Consider the following 19862-nt stretch of genomic DNA (forward strand, 5'->3'; position numbering starts at 1 on the left):
AATGATGTACATTTACTTGTTCCTCATGTCTGAATATAAACAACAGTTCTACAGTATCATCAGGTTCTGCTGTTCTCTGCAAACTATATATACTGGCAGAGAATTGGAGAACCGGGTTAAACATGAGCCTAATGAAGACAAATGAAGACTGATGGGAGAACATGTGCACAGGAAGGTGTGAGTGCAGAGCAGACTGTGCCCTGCTCTCATTTATTTAGTGGAGAAACTCACAGCATGGTCCTAAAATAGAGGTCAAGGCTCAAATACAGAAAATGTCAGTGACCCCTTTTTTTTTAGCTGCCTGCACTGGAGAAATGGGATAAAAGTGCTTGGAGGGAGCTGCTGTCAAAGGAGGAAATCAATAGAGCTGTAAAGGGGTTGTACGACATACAATATATACAATTATTTTTCATTTGTAAAAAGAGACAGATTCAGGGTTATTTACTTGTACACTTTAATGTGCAGTAATTTTGGAGGAACATATCAGAACTACATTGTAGTGTGTATATAATGTACATGCAAGTGTAATATGTATGACAACTGAATTTACAATAGTTTGCTTAATGATACAAGTAGGTAAGTAGGTAAAATTCAGTCTAGAGAAAATGGTTGCATTTGAATGGCCACACACTGACAAATGTCATCAACAGGAAGGATTTTTGCATAGAGCTTTTTCCTTTTTTTTCCATTTGTAAACACTTTGCTAACTTACCTTGTTCTCTTTAAAAAGTGCTGCTTCAATACACAGCAGACCTCCAGGTTTCCGTGTGCCTTTGATCCCCGACCTGTCATTTTACACAGAGGAAAGGAATCATTTTTTCATTACGACTAAAAGATGTGTAGCGAGTCTTTGTTCCAAATCTCTTGAAATGTCAGTGCAATGATATGGAATCAAAGTTGAAGCTCAGTGTTTGTAATTATTCAAAGCCGGTATCTTAATCTCGCAATGCTTTTGAAGTAGGAAATGTTAAAGTGACATTTTGAGTTTAAATACTGTTAAAAACATTAGTGAAGCACTTAGCCTGATGGTTGCTGTCAAAAGAAAAACAATGTCTGCGACTCAACAGCCGTCAGGTTTGCTAATGATGTCCTGGTGTGCTGTCAATCTACAAGATGAACGGACAATAGTACGCCAAGGAGAAAATGCTTGAAATAGCTAATTGCTTCCAAGAGCCCGTTCAACCATTCTTTAACTACTATGTGTTCACAGATGTCTTTTCCAGCTGCTATTTCATTATGGAACTCAAAGACATTACGGACCCAATGCACTGGCTTTCTTTATGAGCCTTTGTTGTTGCACATCAAGTCGTAATGATTATAGATACATTATTGCAACCACAGGGGGAGGGGGTTGGGAGAATGGCACGTGCAGGAACAGCACAAAGCACAACATCTACATGTGTGCATTTTCATTATTTCACCTAATATGCCCCAGTCATTCCGTTAATCTCTGCCAACTTGTTGATTGTCAGTTTGAAGACACATTTCTGGAGAGGAGCCCGAGAGTATTTGCAGCCGGACCTCTGTCAGTAGCGCCAAGCAACACAGCCACAAATTGGAATGTGGTACAGCTCTGGGAAAGCAGCCAAGATTTAAATTAGACAATAACCTCTGCTCTCTCTATATTGCCTCTCTTTTCCAGCTGCAGGCCTAGCCATTTGTTTAATACAGTCAGCCCTGTAGTATATAATAGACTGATATATGAGTCACCGCTCAGCAGTTTGTGTTTTTCAGATTTATAGAGATTGAACAACTGGTCCGTTTGTGCTTACTGTGGGCTTATAGTAAGAATAACAGAAAAGACACAGGTTGCACAGCAACTTGGAAAGTATAGCACAGTACACACAGGAAGGTTTTACAATCTATAACTGGAGTCAAGAAATTTGATCAGCAAGTAACTGGAAGAGACAAAGAAACCAAGTTAATTTAACATTTTTCCAAGGGTTTCTTGAGGATAGTTTTGTGTTTTTTTTCAATGTTACATCCCCTAAAAAGAGTATCTGTCCATCCTTTTACTTTTATTAGCATCAGATATCATTGAACTTGAAAATAAGTTATTATTAACCAAGTTAAGTAGCCACTAGGCTAAGTTGTCAAAAACTATGAATTAATGCCTTTCCTGATCTGAATATCTTGATGTTGTCGCTTTCAGTACTTTGATTTAAATAGTCCAGGTATAAAACCAACATATTCCCATTTCTGCCATTACCAGATAAAGAACAGAGAATTGTGTTGAGTCCATCACTAAAAGCTCTTGACTGTGCACATTCCCAAAGCCGGTTATAATGAGTGTATTAGCCAGTAACGCCACACAGGGAATAGAAAAATGCATCTGTGCTGCTAGAGCAATAAGAGAGGACTCTACTCCCAGCAGCTTTCAATGGAGCTTTATGTGAATTCAAGTACCAGGGCTCATAGCCATCTGACAAACCAAGAAAAGTAGCACAAGCATCACCATTAACACCACCAAAAACAAACCCATTGCCAGTGGCAGAAAGCTTTTATTTTCCTGTATGACATTTAACCATGTCATTTTTAGTTATTAGCTTCCTTAACTCCACTGCAACCTCTTGCTCTGTGGTGGAAAAATGGCTAGCAGAGCAGAATAAGCTTGGTTAAAATCCACACCTCTGATACCATCTTGAGTTGGAGTTGCTTCAAAGCTGCTGAGAGTAAACAGCCTTGAGACATGGCTTAGCAGTAAAAGCAATACAACACCACCAAGCCAGGCCTTTCTCATGTTGCTTCCTCAAGAGCTGTGTGTCCATGCAACAGCAGCCATTGTGAGAAAGCTACACCATGTTTCTGAGGCCCTCTCCATCGCCTAAGCTCCTTTGTGGCTGTGGGCCAATGGCTTTGCACCCCGCCAGATCAAAGATGGAACCCCATTTAGCTTGCGCTTTCTTTTAGGATTTGCTCTTGAGAGTACAGAGCAGACTCAACAGCTAGGGAAAAAAAACGGGTTGTTGGATGTTGACCTACAAAGAATTGAGACTCCACGACTCAGGCTGTAGGTCCATTATGACGAATGCTGAGACCATCTTTGTTTTGGCAGCATTTGCAAGTCTTAGGCCTTGGAGAAAACATAACCATGGTGAGCCTCAGTGTATTTCAGTTCCATTGTGTAACGTAGTGTTGGCTGTGGCCATGCTGCAAAATGATGATATGTTAAAGTCTTACTGTATTGTCTATAGTTCTCTTAAAATCACATTTACACATAAAACCTGATGACTGAGAAGTTATAAAAATATACAGATAACTAAAAACTAGGGAAGACACAATTTAAAATTGGACTATTTTTAGCCACACTCGCGGTGTGGCTCTAGGGATGGCCGTGACATTCATGGCGTCCAGAGGATGAATCTTGTTTGGTTATCCACTGACTTTTTTATCTAGCTCCACAATGAGGTTGACATTTGTGGTTTTGAGTGAAATGTCTCTACAACTAATGGATAGATTTCACATTTCATACAGACATTCGTGGTCCCCTCCAGTTAAACTATAATAACTTTACTAATCCCTTTACCTTTAATTTAGCATCATCATCAGGTCCAAATGTTTTATTTGTCTAATACTTGGGTTTAATACCAAAACGACATTGCCATCAACCTCAGCTGTGCTTTGTGTTTAGTGCTAATTAGCAAATGTTGTTCACATTGCTAATTTCATGAACATGGTAAACATTACTTGGTAAACAGCAAGTGTTTATGATGAGCATGTTGGCATGCTGATTTCATCATTAAGCTCACAGCACTGTCAGAACTGGTAGCATGGCTGTAATTGTGCTTTTAAATTGGGAGACCCATTATTAAATTACAACATATAGATAGATAAGATCCCAAAATGACTTTGGTATTCTTCTTCAAATACCCAAAGCTGCATAATACCACTGTGATCAAACATGGGTGAAAGAGTGTTTTTAAAAATGTATTATATGTGTTTTAACTTAAAAAGATTACAGTGTGCCAGAACTTTACTTTTTGTGACTGACTGTCTGTCAGTTGAACTAATGTACTGATGCAGTATACTCAAATAATCTCCTTCTCCAATACTTAAAAATAAAGATATTGCAAATGCTTTTTCACCCTGGTCTGTTTGTGTCTCCATGTTATCGCTCTTGTACACCGCGTCTGTGCTGAATATAAATTTAGCCCCAAGGAATATGCTGAACGCACCAGCTATAGTTCGCCTTTTACTGTCTTTCAACACTGCCATAATGACTGGGAAGCTTGAAAAAACATAATACATATTTGCTGAGCTGTGAAATCGCTTAAAGTTTTTTCCTTTATTTTGATAGTTAAGCTTGTCATTTTGGTTGGATATGCAAACCTAGTTTCATGCCCCGTGAAAGAATTTGAACAACAGAGGCTCTGCTTTTGGGTTTGCTTATGACAACCTCGATCTGTAATGTCTTGTTCACATATTTTCGAGAGTTTAGACATTACATCTTCCAAAAGACAAAGGTCCAAATTTCACTCTGAATCTCATACAGTACATGTTTTAAGATTTTAAGATCAAACACTAAAGCGTGGTAGCGTTCTGTCAGAGCTGATTCCCCATCATTCTTGTAACACGTACCAGGAAACATGTTTTTTTTGTGGCAGGTGTGATATCTCCGCAAAGGTTTTAACTGTTCCTCCAGGTCTTTGTTTCCTAAAGCAAAGCAAGCTGTGATCACACTAGTTCAGGCCAGAGTGGTCAGTGTGGTGTGAGAGAGTAGATAATCAGCACACAGCCTGAACAAAACTGTCATCAGCTTGATTCAGATCCCGGAAAGACCTAGACTTTTTCTCACAGCAGATCCCCTATACTACTGTGGTGGTACTCTACACTGAGAGGCAGAGGAAGAGTGAGATGCTTACAATGAACTTCCCCTCAATTCTACCATATGTAGGTGAGGACTAGCAGTCCTAATGGTGGAAGACAGTGCTGGGCTGGGGGAGTAATGATTTTAGCTTTAAACTGAATTACCAATCGATTCGGCCTGCAGATCAGAACACAGGTTGCGAGCCGACTGTGCAGACATGCTGTGTTGTGGAGTCGCTTTACAAATTGACTGCTGCACACATAGGAGGAAATATATCTATATATGTCAGCTCGGCGCTGCTTGCGTGGAGGCCTGCTGGGCGTGAATAGGCCTTGTGATAACCAGGGAGGCAGCTGCAGAGTGTTTATGCTGAATTGGGTTGTAAATGAGCATGCATTTGGTGAGGAGGACCTGGAAAATCAAAAGATAACTTTTCCAGAGGCTACAACAGGGCCTGACCAGGATTGCAGGAAAGGAAACAGTGCTGCTCCAATCGGAGTCTCCAGTCCCCTTCACTGAATAAGGACTCAAACCTGGTGGTAGGCCGAGCTTTAAAGAAAACTGCATAAAATAATCAGAGCAAATTACCACTGGTTTCTCTGGATTGGAGGTTGAGTTTTAGCTGTGGTGTTTTTGCTGTCTTTTGTGGAGACCACTGGAGAACATATTAGCACAAGTGTCATGTTCCAGAGAACACATGCTAGGCTGTGATTACTGAGCTGAAGCTGAACTGTAAAATCGCTTGTCAGCAGTTGATATGTTTCTGGAAAAAGCCCGGCCTCTTGATTGAATTAGTTTGGTGGTTTTCAGTGGGGAGGAAGAATGTGTCCAATTTGGTTACCTGCTGACAGACAGCACCGATATTGTGACTTTTTGATAGCACTGTAAAACCAAGGAACAGCCTGCTGAAGGTGATTTAAAAATGCAGATCTTATTTTCATTCTTTTTTATGGTAAAAGGCAATGTCGCCTTGCATCTTTCCCAGTCATTCTTTATCCTTTAATAACCATTGACAAAGCAGTATTCAATGCTCAGATGAGAAGGTATAGTTTGTTTATTTTCCATTTATATGCATGCAGAGAGGGCAGCTGTGCTATCAGAGGCTCTTCGGGCGTGTATTCTGTGGATCTTGGTTGTCCAGTTCATGTTTACTGATAGGATCTGTGTGGTTACTCCATCCTATAGGGGGTGAGATGGGGTCATGTTGGTGCAATATTGTGTCCGCCCTCAGGTTGAAATAATTTTGTTTGCTATAATAGCTGTAAAACACCTTATTTCCCACTGGACATTCTTTCATACAAATATTCCTGCACTGGGATTTAAAAGGTGGAGGGGGGGAAAAAATCAAGCATCAAAATTACACTGGCTTCAGTCATAAAAATATGCAGAAGTATGCATGCTGATGTTTGTTGTTTAAAATCTGATTATAACCGTTTTGTCTGATAATGAAGAACTGAAACGTTCACAATAATTCAGAGAATATCCTTGACTTAGAATAAAAAGAAAGGCTCAATGTGCATTTACAGAAAAGCCTAGAAATTCTTATTCATCCCATTCATTGCGAGGGTGCTTGGTTTTCCGTCTGCCTCCGATCATGCAGACAGTGGAGTCTTTTCACGTTAGAATCAGGGTCCATGTAAGCTCTTAATTCTCTCCTGTTAAACAGTTATTGAAGAAATGTGCTGCTGGTGCAGAAGGAGAAATAAAAACACTGAGTGCCCAGTGTTTGCTCTGCCATGTAGCCATGTCTGGCTCTCAGAGCGACTCATATTACAGAGCACCTTTAACCGTGAATCCACTCTGTTAATAAAAGCCTCCTACCCACAGCTATTTTAAATCACTCTTTTCTATGGCTTCCCATTGGGTCCCTTCTAGAAGTACAGGACTGTTTTTTTGGAAATGTGAAGAAGTGAGATGCTGGTTTCTTAAATGCATGTAACATCACTGCCTGAGCTGCTGCCATAGTACTTTATTAGACATTTAGGGCAACTTTTCCTTCACGTTACGTCTCTGAATTCTAAATGCTTTTCCGTGCATGATCATCACATGATCATTTGGCCCCTCACATGGCCGCCGCAGCTCTCAACTAGCTCGTCACATCATTTTAATTACAGAGCCTTCATTGTCTGCGCTGACCCATTTTAGCGCGATCCCTTACCGTCAGCTGCGTGGCCTCTCCAATCACACTTAATTTCATCTGGCATTTGACTCAATCGGCACTGCCGCGAACATGAGCGCCAAATGGCCCCCTCCCCCAAAAAAAAAAAAAAAATGAATTGGGAATAACAATAATAATCTCCACTCCCTGCTCTGTTCATCCTCCGAGGCCTCCGGCCCAGGCTGCACCGCGGCATGGTACAGCTTTTAATGGTGAAGATTGATACCGGTGGCTGGGGACATTTCTTGGGATGTTAGTCACAGTTCTCGGAGGAGATGTGGAACTGCTCTTAAAGGGCCCTGGAAACCCAATAAAACATGACACACAGAGACAGAGCCCAGGGAGTTTCAACACCACTAATTAGCACTTGGACTTAACTTGATTGTGTTTTCACTAATGAAGCTAATGTCTGTGCTTACAGTATGTAATTCAACCATACCTCTCCGTGTGGTGTTTGTTTTAATGACACACTTCCTGGTTTATAAGCACTTTCATGCTCATGAAGTTGTCATCCATCCATCCATTAACCAGTGGCATGTAACATGGCAAGTAATTGAGTTGAAACTGTGTGACTATTAGTGCCACCACGAAGTTTGCACGAACGTGAGACAAAGCTACTCCGCTTACAGAAGCACTTCTCAGGTTGTTTTCTTCCACGCAACAGGCAGGAAAGTATACACACGTCTATAATAAAGATTTGAGAGCTGTCTGTATTCCCCTGGGATCCTCAGTGAACTATTTATTGTCTACTCACTTTTTAAAACCTTATTCACATCCAGAGAGACACAGGGATAGAAGAAACAGAGACAGCACTGCGCGTAACCCTATCTCCCCCCACAATCAGAACAATGTTCCTAGTGCTTGAATAGAGAAGGATATCTCTGAGACTTCAATTTGTTATCTAAAAGAAGAAGGGGGACAGAGTAACACTTCCGAGATAAGCCCAGCATAAGGTTAATTACCAGCCGAGTGGCTGACGTAACCCAGCCATGTCATGTCTCAAAGTTACACACAGCCGGGAAATGAAGGGGTGCTAGCTATTGACAGATGTTTCGCACTTGAGGTGTGCGTGTGTCTTTACACATTTGTGTGCACAATTGTGCAAACATGTAAACCCCCAGTGCTTGAGTCAGATATAGTTTAGTGGGGCAGCTCCAGGTAAGACGGCACCAGAGGCCTAGACAGAGCAAACCACCTGCTTCGGCAACTGCTAGCAGAGCTTGTGGCTCCCTTTCTCATTGGTGCGTAACACTGTTAACATTGCTGCTGATTCCCCACTCTCTCTCCAGGGCATAGACTAATTAATGGATACCATTCGCAGTTGATTAGCAGCAGTTCTTTCGGTAATTACATTCGCATACTAACCACTCAGAAGAAAGGGAGAAGGGAGAAAAACACAAAGGCCTAGAAAATATATTAATGCACTTCTCAGTTCACTCTGATCTTAATTTGTTTCCACTATTGTTTGGCTTCTGCTTAGATAAGCCATTTTTTCCTCTTTCTCTCTCCATCTATTGGAGTTCTTCGTCTCTCATAATGTTTTAAGAGAGTGACTTTGTAATAAACACACAAAAGAGATTACTGCAGAGCTTTGTTGAAAATGTGTTCTCAGTGGAACCTCATGAAGACGCAAACGCACTGTGATTCCTTCTGCTCCGTGCAGTGTAGGCTGGGTTTTGCACTCCTCACTCACAGAGAGGTGCATTGTGCTCCTGGGCCCAGCTGCTAGCCCATAATTCTTCATTCTGTGTCCCATTGTTCCTACCTGTCAGCATGGTTGTGTCTCCAAAGAAAGGAAGTGGCTGCCATTTTGCCAGCAGGCTGTGTGTGGGTTGGGGGAGGCGGGGTATGTTGTGAAAACATGTTATTTCTTACCAAAGTACAGGGTTTTAATAGCTCATCAACTGTCTTATACACTAATGTGTCTATACAGTGTGGCACTCACAAGTTTATCACAGCTAGTTACTACCTCTGATGTCAGCTCTGATATTAACAGCTAAATGCTTGAATGGAATACACTTTTATTTGTTGAACTAAAATAGAATGGGTCCAAAATACCTTTTATGTTGCATTTAGATTCTTTATGAGAATACATCAAAATCATGTTGGTAAAATAGACTGTAAAACCCAGCTCCCATTAACCAAAAATATACTCCACCCATATTAAAAACACTCTCCACCTCCTTATTTCCCCTCAGTATCTCTCCTCTCCCTTTAGTTTATTTGAAGTTAATAACCTGCCAATGCATCTTGATACTTGGCTTTGTGATGCAAACATATCCTTAATTGCCATCCCATAAGAGCTGAATAGCCAGACCAGATTCTCATTACCCTGGTTTGAATTGGCCTGGGCCTCTCACATGCCTCTCGTCATGTCACAGTAAATGGCAGAGTGGCAGAATGTGCTCGTGCTCGTAGTGAAAGGGGTTAACTCAGTGTGTAAACATTGAGAGCCAAGTGTGACAATCTGTTTGAGTGACAGGTGTCCATTATGAAAGGGGAGAGCTCGAGTAGCACTGGATGTTATCTGGACACTAGTAAGCTCATTGTGTGTTTTGTTTCATTTGCAGTTCCAGAACAACAACAACAACTACATGAACATGGCGGAGGCGAATGGTGCCCTGCTCGCTGCTGGTGATGTGAGTATCCTTTTTTCCATATTAAAATTCCCCTTTGAACATAAATTCAAGCTAATACAAATACAGCCAAGTACAGTGGATTAAATGTGTCTAGTACCTGTGTGTGTGTGTGTGTGTGTGTGTGTATGTGTGTGTGTGTGTGTGTATGTGTATGTATATATATATATAAAGTGTCATGTATATAAATGATACTGGTGATATATCTCTGTGGCTCATGATTAGCTATTTAAAGAAATGTAGATGTGCAAAGTTGGCAACACTAAAGGCCAATATCATAAAGCGTGAGTCCTATATTTCACACAGTCAAGCCCTCTAAAACATCCATAATGAGTCATTCCTGTTTGTCATAGGCAACATTATTTTATTGCCTGCTCAAATGCTGCCTGTCTGTCTGAGATCCACACAAGACAATAAGCTTACAGAAAGATGAACCAGGCTCACTCTATATTGCCATATAGTAACTTCTGGGAGCTGATGCTGATGTGATCTGACTGTCTTGACTGCACTCTGTAAGATAAAGTGATATCCCAGAAAGCTAAGGATATAAACACCTGTTTTCTTCCTCTTTTCAAAGATATAATGAAGGAGCCCTGAAAGATTGTACTGCTCTGTCACTCTCAGAGCCACTCTATCTGCTGGTACTTACAAAAAGTGAAATGTCACCAACAATCTGAGTCTGTGGAGCTGCTGGAATAACTCTGTGTACTGTACTGTTGCATTAAAAGAAAGAAGGGAATAGTTGTTTCTCTGGAGGTATATAACCGCCACTCTGAGCCATAGTTGTCCTAACAGTGTGCTAAATTTACCCGTTCTATTCCCCCTCCACCCACTCTGCTGCCCTGTCATTAGAGACAAGTGCACCAAAAATACCCATCATCCTCTGTAGTTCAAACGGGCCAATTCAGTTTTGCAGGGGAGACTGATCTGGATTCAGAACCCACAGCAAAGCAACATTACACAACTATAAAATACTCCCATAGATGTCATTGTTAACCTTGTTGTTTTCATTCACGTCACTTGGGCAGTCAGGATGTAACTGTAACATTCAAGCTCAGGCGGCTACACAGAAGTGTTTTGAAGCGTGTGACCTCATGTTCATAAAGTGGCGGCTTCACAGAGTGTTATGGAAGAAGTTTAATTTTCCCCTACATTTATGCTGAGTGGGCGCATCCTCTGTATCCACTGGCTGCTGAGGCCCACTGCAGCGGGGACCACGCCGACACAAGCTGCTTGGAGAGCGTTCAGCCCCCAGCTGTGAGGGCCCACTGTGGCAGTCAGGGAAACGGGGGATGGGCTGGAGAGGGGGTGCTCCTTGAAAAAAAAACCAGCCCAGCTCATTTACATTTTATCAAAAGGAACAACTGTTTCCAGTGTTAGGGCACAGATGGTATTGTGCTTAGGAGACAGAGAAGAAGAAATCTTGAGCATAGATTTTTCTTTTCAAGCGATGGAAAGTATTGTTTGTTGCAACCTGAGCTAAAGTAAGATTAATGTGACTTCCACTTTGAGCTGTGAGGTTTCACACTTTCTCCACTCTAATGCTATATTAATCTACTTAATGTGTCTGGCTTGGGCTGAGGGTACAGTGGGAAGGAAGTCTCCACCATGATGAACAGCTAACGTTGACAGCAAGGCAAAATTTATGCCACCACATTTGGTTAGCTATTGTTTTCAAATCAAACCATAGGGTTATTGTATAAAAAGATACACCCTTTATGTATTCTAAGAAGATCCCCTACTACTTTTTGTGTAGCTACGCCTCTTTTTCAAATTTGATCTAGGATTAGAATTCAGTTGTAACGGTAGGTATTCTCCAAAGTGTATCTCTTAGAAACACATCACTTACTGTATCAAGTTTTCTTGTTACCCCGCACTAGCATTGTAACTTTCATGTTGTTCCTAATGCCACGTTCGTTTTGTCCATCGAACTCGATCTCCGAGTTGGTTTCCTGAGTTACGAACCGGAAGTTGCAAATAGAACGCTCCCGAGGACGTATAAACGACTCCTGAAGTCGTCTGAACTCAGAGGACCCCGAGTTCAGTTACCAAGATGGCTACTCCGAGCATCACACGTAGTAAACAATGTGGTTTTCTACTATTTTAAGCACTTTTGTCTTTGTTGTAACCAAATGAAGAAGTCGTACACAAAGCACTGTATACTGTTACCTATAAGCATGTCGCTACAGTCTTATTATGTGTTAAATACCGCCTAATTAGTTATTTTGTAGCTTGTGCAGCTGAAATTGGCTAGAGACGCTCCATGTTGCTATGACAACAGTGCCGAATCTTGAGAAGAAAGCAGAGCAGTAGCCTAACGTTAACGTTAATCAAAACGGAATATTCAGATATCAAACTGTGAAATATGATTGTGTAATATGTAATGAACATACACTATAAACGTTATGAAACATCCAAACTGCCTATTGCAACCAAGCTCGTCGTGTTGTGTGCCAAACAGAAAGCAAAAACCCGCGGTTATTCGTTTTCCAATACGGATGTGACGTCGCTCTCGAGCTGCAAGTCGCGAACAAAAACAAAACGAACTCGGCATAAGACAGTATGTAGGTTAGCATCAGTGCTTAGCTTCAGCCTGGTGAAATTTTACTGCTTGAACAATGAAAACAATTGACCTGTTGTCTTACGTGAAGAAACTGCAATTATTTAAAGTGAGACTATGTAACTGTTGTTAACAGCTGCAACTTTGGCCACACATTTTGGGATAATGGTAAATGCTAAAACAGAACACAACGTTTTTTTTTTTTTTCATACCACTTGTTGTCACGGCTGTTGTCTCACTCTTAAAACAAAGTACCGATAGCTGGTTGTTCACATTTTTAGTGCCATGAGAATTACCGCAAGTGCCTTAAAGCTAAATATAAACCTGTTTACACTCAGCTACTATTTGTCAGCACAACACATAAAGTACTGTATATTCAAAATTGCATACAGTATGTATTGTGCGTGAGGCAGATTGCTTCTACATCCGAACAGCAGACCCGTGTTTGCTTTTTAGATGGCCAATGTATCATTTACCTATTGCACTTAGGGGATGAGATAAGATGACCTTGGTGTGCCTGGTAAAGCATACATCCTAGCAGGAAAAGCTTGACTGCTTCCCTCAGGGAAAAGGATACTGTACACTGAGATTGTGTTGCACTCAGATGTATCACTTTACTTTCCCAATCAAATTAGAGATGTGTAATGAACTATAAATATGTAGAAATGGACTACAAATGATCCAAATTTGAAATAATGTTGATTAGGGGTGCCATGGTTGATGTTGTCATTTGAGTAGCTGCACTCTGCCTGTCTAGATATTTGAAACTGAATCCTCAATCCCGCCTCTATTGATTCTGAGGCCTATTATATTCAGTAATTGCATGCTGCTGCCTTTAACAAGTCTTGGTTATTGCGTCTGTGAATTGCATTACTACATTTATTGAAGGACTGGGAATACTGCCTGAAAAGCTTTTTCTTGCTCTTTGTCCTGATATCGAAAGAGCACCATGGCACCACAGGGATACAAAATTCACTGATACACATCTCCTGTATGTTTCTATCATTGTACATTGTTTCATTTGTTATATAGGTTTATATTTGTTATAAACAATGTGCAAATACGTAAAGCTTACTGCATTAAAGTCACTTAGCCATTCTAGTGGCATCACTCAAGGGATGGCAGTGTTGGTTGGCTGGATTGGTCCACCTGAAATATCTCAACTACTGGATGCAAATGTTTTACAGGCATTCTTGTTCCTCAGAGTATGAAGCCTACTGACTTTGGTGATCTTCTGACTATTCCTCTAGCGCCACAATGAGGTTGACATTTTTGGTGTTTAGTGACATGTCTTGACAATTATGGAGGAATTAAGGATGGGTTGCGCGAAACTTTGGTACAGATATTCCTGGCGCCCAAGATGAATACACATGTCTTAATGGATACACTGATTTTAGTGCAGTGCATTATCAAATTCTAAAATGCTAACTAAAATGGTAAACAAGGTAAGGATTATACCTGCTAAACACCAGCATGTTAGCATTGTCTACTCTTGACCATGTTAGCATTCTGACTTTAACATTTGGCTCGAAGCACTGCTGTGCCTAGGTACAGTGTCTCAGAATCTCTAGTGTGGCTGTAGACTTAGTCTTTAGTCCTTGTTAGTTTTAGTTTTGTCTAATTTTGTCATTTTGTCTTGTCAGCACCAATAACAAAGCACAACATAACAAAACAATTTATGGTGCATTTACTGTATTTAATGTACTACTGTGCATAGTCAACACTGATTATTATGAATTATTAGGTACTAATTGTTTATTACTACATGCCAGATAAACCTCATTCTTTGGTTTTCTCAGGCAGAAAATAATAACTGTTAGGAATAATTTGCAGTACAGTATAGTTTGGTCCAGGTTTACCACCTCCTATAGGCACTGAGAACTGGAGATTTCCCACACACCTGCCCAGGATGCTCATGCTGGGTACATCAGGCCTCTCTGTTACAAGCCCTGCTCTGCCCTCATACCACTGGACCCTGTGGCTGCCAATGGAAAGACACACACACACACACACACACACACACACACACCCTTTCTTGCTCTCTCTATCTTGCCCACCCTTTAACATGTACATGCCTGCACATCCCAAGCCAGCATCTGGCTTGGCACTTGGCTCTGCTGAGCCTTTCAGAACAATTTAAATGGATAATCAGGCTGGTGATGCAAAGAAAGTGGATTGTGCATCTCTTAATCTCCGATCAGAGCCCCTTAAGCTGCTCCTGGTGCAGAATTAGAATGGCTTTATGTGAAATGACACTAGACAGTGTGCAACACTGTAACACTCCGTGGGTTCCAGTAGAATCTGGCACCTCCTCCCCGGGGAGAGGGCCTTTTCTTCGCAGACAGCTGACATCTTCCATACCCCCCCAAATGAGACACAAACGCCATGTCTCCATTATAAGTGCCCCTGGTGCAGATGTTAATTTGGATCATCATTAACAAAGAGAGGCAATGTACACAAGCACAGTCTTTGATACTGATCTTGCCCTATCTTCCCTCCCCCACAGAATTTTTTTCTTTTTCTATCCTCTACTTCCATTCTGTTTAGCAGACATTAAACACTAACATTCCTCCTCTCCAAGTCTGTGTTTTGCTTAAAGGTCATAGTCATGCTTGTGCTACTCTCCTACAAAAGTGGAGCTCACCTCAGCCAACCTTCTTCTTTGACATCTCAAATCTCTAGGTTGGCTCTGTAATTCAGGCCAGAATGCAGCAGCCTATAGGATCCACTGGCCTATATAGTTCTGCCCTGATTTGCCTTACACAGTGTAACGCCACGGGAAACCTACTTACATCAGCATAGTGTATCCATAGTAGAGCAACAGCAAGAGAAAAGTGTAAGTGATATGTTTCTATCCTCAAAAACATTCCAGCGAGGGCTTCAGTAGATAAATGTGGCCAAAGTATCACAGCCTGTTCAGTGTATCTGACTGTACTGGACAAGGCTAGACCAAGACAGGGCTGATACTTTTCTGTCAGAGCGATTATAATAGTGTGCCAGTGCTTTCAGATTGCTACATGATATGATACAGATGAGACAGGTACCATAGATCTCAAGGCTGGTGTGGAGGTTGACCCAGCTCCAAGATACGTTGAAGAAGATTAATGAAGACCGTGATGATGAACAATATCCAATCTTTTCTGTGTGCTACTGGAACTTTTTGTTCATGCCTCATGACAGTTTACTGTAATATTTTTTTTTTATAAATACTCACTTCCCATGTTGCTGAACAGGCATTATTGTGAGCTAAGTTCCAGTGGTTTTTGAGTGGACTGAAGCATAATATGACAGCAGAGGACTCAGAGTAAATGGTTCCTTCTGAAGGTGCTTGTGATTTATTCTGCACTCTGCGAGCCATAGGCCAGGGCTGTGATGAATATGACCTTAGCTCCCTCTGAAAGGAGAACTGATTCTCTAGCTGTGAAACAAGCGCTGAAAAGTGAAACAGTGGTAAGGAGCAGGAAGAGAGAAAGAAAAGGGTGGAATGAAAACTCTATTAGCTGCCTCTGCCGCTGGAATTCATCAGTGCTTGTCAAGACAGCTGCCCTGAGTAGGCAATGAATTAGCTTCAAGTGTCTGTGTGCTAAAGCAAGCAAGAGGAACATTAATACTCCCTAATCAAGGGCTGTGTTGGCATATTCCCTCCGTTGTCTCCCTTCTGTTATTTTATCCCCTACCAGAGACAGAAAGAAAAAGCTTTGTTGTTGACTAGTTAGCTCTCCTGGCAGGTCATGCAACTCTTACTATCAGGTTTATAGGTTTGAGGTTAGCAGAACTTCACCTCTGTTGAGGTAGGCGTTTAATTCATATCGTGGAAGCCATGTGATGATGCTTTACATGTGACTAAATGCTGTAATGTTGTCACATTTTGTTAAGTGTGAGCCAGCAGTGGGTGTGAGAACAGCCAGCTCCCCTTTCAAAGGAAACAGGTTTATCTCAAAAAGTGAGGCATGATCATCTCCAGGACTCAAAATCCTGTTGAAAATGAAATGCAGGTGTGTGAAAGGTGAAATTGGCCTGCAGGAGACTCATCTGTGCCTGTTTGAATTGGTATAAATGCCTGTTTATTCCTGTTTTTGGCCCCTAAGCCAATTATTTTCATGCCAGGATTGTCTGAAATTTCAAATAGTTGATGAGGTCACCAGAGGCAGTTTTAAACAGTGACCCAAGGCCAAAGAAGGTAGTGTTTGAGATCAACATGAAGCACTTAGTTTTTTGTGTTTCCCAGTAGTTTCTTGATGCAGAGCCGGCTTCTTTTTTGTTTCATTTCACATGCTGTTCAACACATCCAATCATACTGGGAGTTTAACCTGATGTTAGCATCACGCCACTATGATTTCAAACAGTATGCCAAGTAGTAAGATACCCATGCTTTGAAGGGGTTTTCAGTAGCTTAGCAGCTCCGATAGCATGCTGTTTGGCCCTGTGTTCAAGCTGCATGTATGTGGACCTGCAGTGTGGTCATTGTGAGGATATGAATATATTGGCTCTCCAGAGAGTAGCTTAATGCAATGTGCAGATGAAAACAAGACCCAAGTAGGTGAACAGTCCCATCTCCAAGAAGGCGCATAAGCAAATTAAGTGTGACCAAAAGCTTTAATTCGAAAGGCAGAAGGATTAGGCTGTTTGATGAGCAGATTTAAGGGTGCAGGCAAGGGGAACAAAAAGAAACACTTCTGGCCAAGCGTAATAATCTTTGAAAATGTTCTTTAAACCCATCTCCCTGTGACGTGTATTTTCACTGCACTTCAACCCAACATCTTCCATCCTCAAGATTAAGGGCTTTTATCATGTATCCTCTCTCTGCTGTGATTGCTGCTTGATATTTTTGCTTTTGACGTCTTCTTCCACACTCCCTTTTTTCCTTCTTTTTCCTCAAAGTGGACTTTAATAGGTTTAGGAAATGTTACATCTTAGTGCACTTACAGACAAGTGTATTACCACTCTACTAAAACACTCCCTCTCTTAAACAAAGTTGTCTGATTTAATCCCTGAAGGTTTCCTTACGGCATGTTAGATAAGGCCCTCCTCAGCGAATGCTTGCTGGCTGTTTTTTTTGTGTTGCAGGATTTCATGATTTTCTTCTTCCTTCCTCCTCCTTTCAGACTTTTCATACACCCAGCTTGGGAGACGAGGAGTTTGAGATTCCTCCCATTACACCTCCACCTGAGACGGAGTCTGGTCTGGGTCTATCAGAAGTGGACTCACCTTACCCAGCAATGCCAGAGCCTCCAGTTCCGCACAGGGGTCCCTTAATCCCTCAGTTCCCCCCTCAGAGCCTGGATCTGCCCTCTATTACCATCTCACGCAACATGATGGACCAGGAAGGGATGTCTGTCAACAACGGTCAACCTATGGTGAGCACTGCTATGCATATACACTGCTAGTAAATAAAGAGGTTTATTTATTTTCTGTGACTAGAGAAATGTTATCCTCATTTGTCAACACACAGAAATCCTGCACTAGCACTGCTCCAGTATGTGTCCTACTTGTAGTAGCCACTCCAGATGTGTTTTTTGACGGTGTATCCAAACTAAAAAAAAACATGATTTATAAGTATATACAACTGGAGACCACTGATATCAGAAACACAGTCCATAAATGAGCCCTTTTAGTGAACCGTAATGTCACCTTCACAGTTTCCGTACGCCTCCTGTTGTCAGTGCATCTGGCACAGCATCTGGCCTTGTTTACAACACAGGAGGTATATGATCACATTGAGTAAATGTCATGATATTATGTTACTTACTGTGAGGATTTTTTTTAAAAGCACACAGAACATGGATGATCCCCCTCTGTAAGGTGAGCAGATGTGAATAGATCACAGGTGTTAGAGTACAAAGCATATTCAGCCCCAGAAGGACAGTGAAAATGGGACCCAAAAGTGCCACAGTTTCACATGCTTATATTTTATTCATGTAGCCTCCAGAAGCCTTTTTTGTGTTGTAAATGCTGAGGCATGCTTCTGTCCAATGTCACACGAGGTCCTCAGAAAAGACACATCCATTGTTTAGAGTATAGGATCAGCTTTGTCTTTGTGTTGTAGAGAATTACCGTCAAAGAAAGAACTGGATGGATATATTTTTAGCTTAATCCTCCTTTCCTCTGATACGATGGTCAAACACAAAACAGCACACAAAGTTATCACTTTCTTTATGTTGATACTGTTATGTTCTATAGATTGTAAGATTGTTGTCTTGGGGTGGAAAGGCATTTTCAAATGCCACAATCATAGAAGCATTGAGGAGGAAAAATGGAAATGTCACTGGCTGACTAGTTGTCTTACAGACCTATTACAGAAATGGAAGATTCATTTAGGAGAAAAGAAATGAAAGGACAAAGGCATGAGCGGAGAGATGATGATGTTGATGCTGAATTTGCTTTGTGAACCACAAAGCACATTGTATTGGGAAGAGGTGCCATGATCATTATAACTGTGTGAATAAATGAAATGTGTTTTAGACACATCTCTCTAACACATTTGTTGAATCACACTGATATTAAGATATTTATTTACATTCCATATGGGGAGGAGGCTATAAAATTTTACAGCTCTTTTTCCTGCTTCCATGCTCCTGGCATGTAAAATAATTGCGGCTTTTAAAATATCTTCTCCGCATACAGTAAGTGAGCCCCAGAAGGCTTTTGCCTAAAGAATTTTCATTTCATGGTCAGTTAAGCTTTCTACATCTGGAAGAAACGGAACCTTGACACAATTACTTTCCTGACTGTTCTCACGACTTGCTGGAGGATTAGATTTGATTCTCAAACATTATTCCTCTTTAACACCATTTGCATGGCTCATGTCTCTGATTGTGCGGAGACTCTATTAAAAACTGAGGGGAGAATGTGGGTTTCTGCTCCTTGCCTCGTGGCATTGTCGTCTGCACACTACTCACTCGTTATCAGTCATCGCACATTGTACCGCAGGAAGGCTCGTGGTGGCCCTTCATTTCTCCTGTAAATGGGATTGATCCCCAAAAGTCTTGTGCCTATAGAAATTCTATTCATCTGTTGTTTTAGATGAACACAACTTTTAAATGAGATAAGTAACAGTGTTGTTCGCAGTGCTTTCTATATACAGAGACAATGATTTACGAAGGCCCTAAGAGGGGTGTTTTGTCATTTTCTCAGCACACTGATAAAGGAATGACAACCTTATATACATGATTACATTCTGTGTTATTTGTTATGGCTGCAGGGGCAAACAAATAAACCGTGCACTATTGCAATTACATTTTTCATCAAGCCACCATGCTCATATTTCCCAAACACTTGTCTTGGTTTTCTTTTCTGTATACAAGCTTACTGGTGGAGAATATTTAGTGTGTGTGAAAGCCTGTCTCTTATCAGAACTTAATGAGAAACCCAACCAGTGAATATACCTGGGCTTTTTTCAAAAGCTTCTTCCATGTCATTGCATTGCCAAGTGTTCTGCTAATTCCTCTCCCCATAATGTTCAGCGTATGTCTTGCAAATTGGCCACAGATGCCGGGCTTCTACAAAGAGAAATACATTTTCTCAGCTGCAATGTGCCTGGCAAGCCCTGAATCTGAAGTCATTATTTATTTAATCTGCTCTCCTAACAAGCTTCTGACTCTCATTTTTGTCTCCCAGCATGTGTCCTCCTGATTTGTGATTGAATCTCAATAGTGCCAAATAGTACTGGAGTTAGAGCTGCCAGTATTGCTTTATTCACAA

At 41.2% G+C, this 19862-nt stretch overlaps 1 protein-coding gene across 1 annotated transcript in view; it reads left to right on the forward strand.

The window, feature by feature from the left end:
• tox3 (TOX high mobility group box family member 3) overlaps positions 1-19862 on the forward strand; it is a 40219-nt gene that overhangs the window by 12876 nt on the left and 7481 nt on the right. Inside the window, exons 2-3 of the mRNA XM_051380151.1 lie at positions 9536-9604; positions 17267-17518. Of these exons, the coding sequence (XP_051236111.1) occupies positions 9536-9604; positions 17267-17518 (321 nt within the window). The remainder of the gene's footprint in view (positions 1-9535; positions 9605-17266; positions 17519-19862) is intronic.

This window comes from Dicentrarchus labrax, unplaced genomic scaffold (assembly GCF_905237075.1).
Source record: "Dicentrarchus labrax unplaced genomic scaffold, dlabrax2021, whole genome shotgun sequence".
Lineage (NCBI taxonomy): Eukaryota > Metazoa > Chordata > Actinopteri > Moronidae > Dicentrarchus > Dicentrarchus labrax.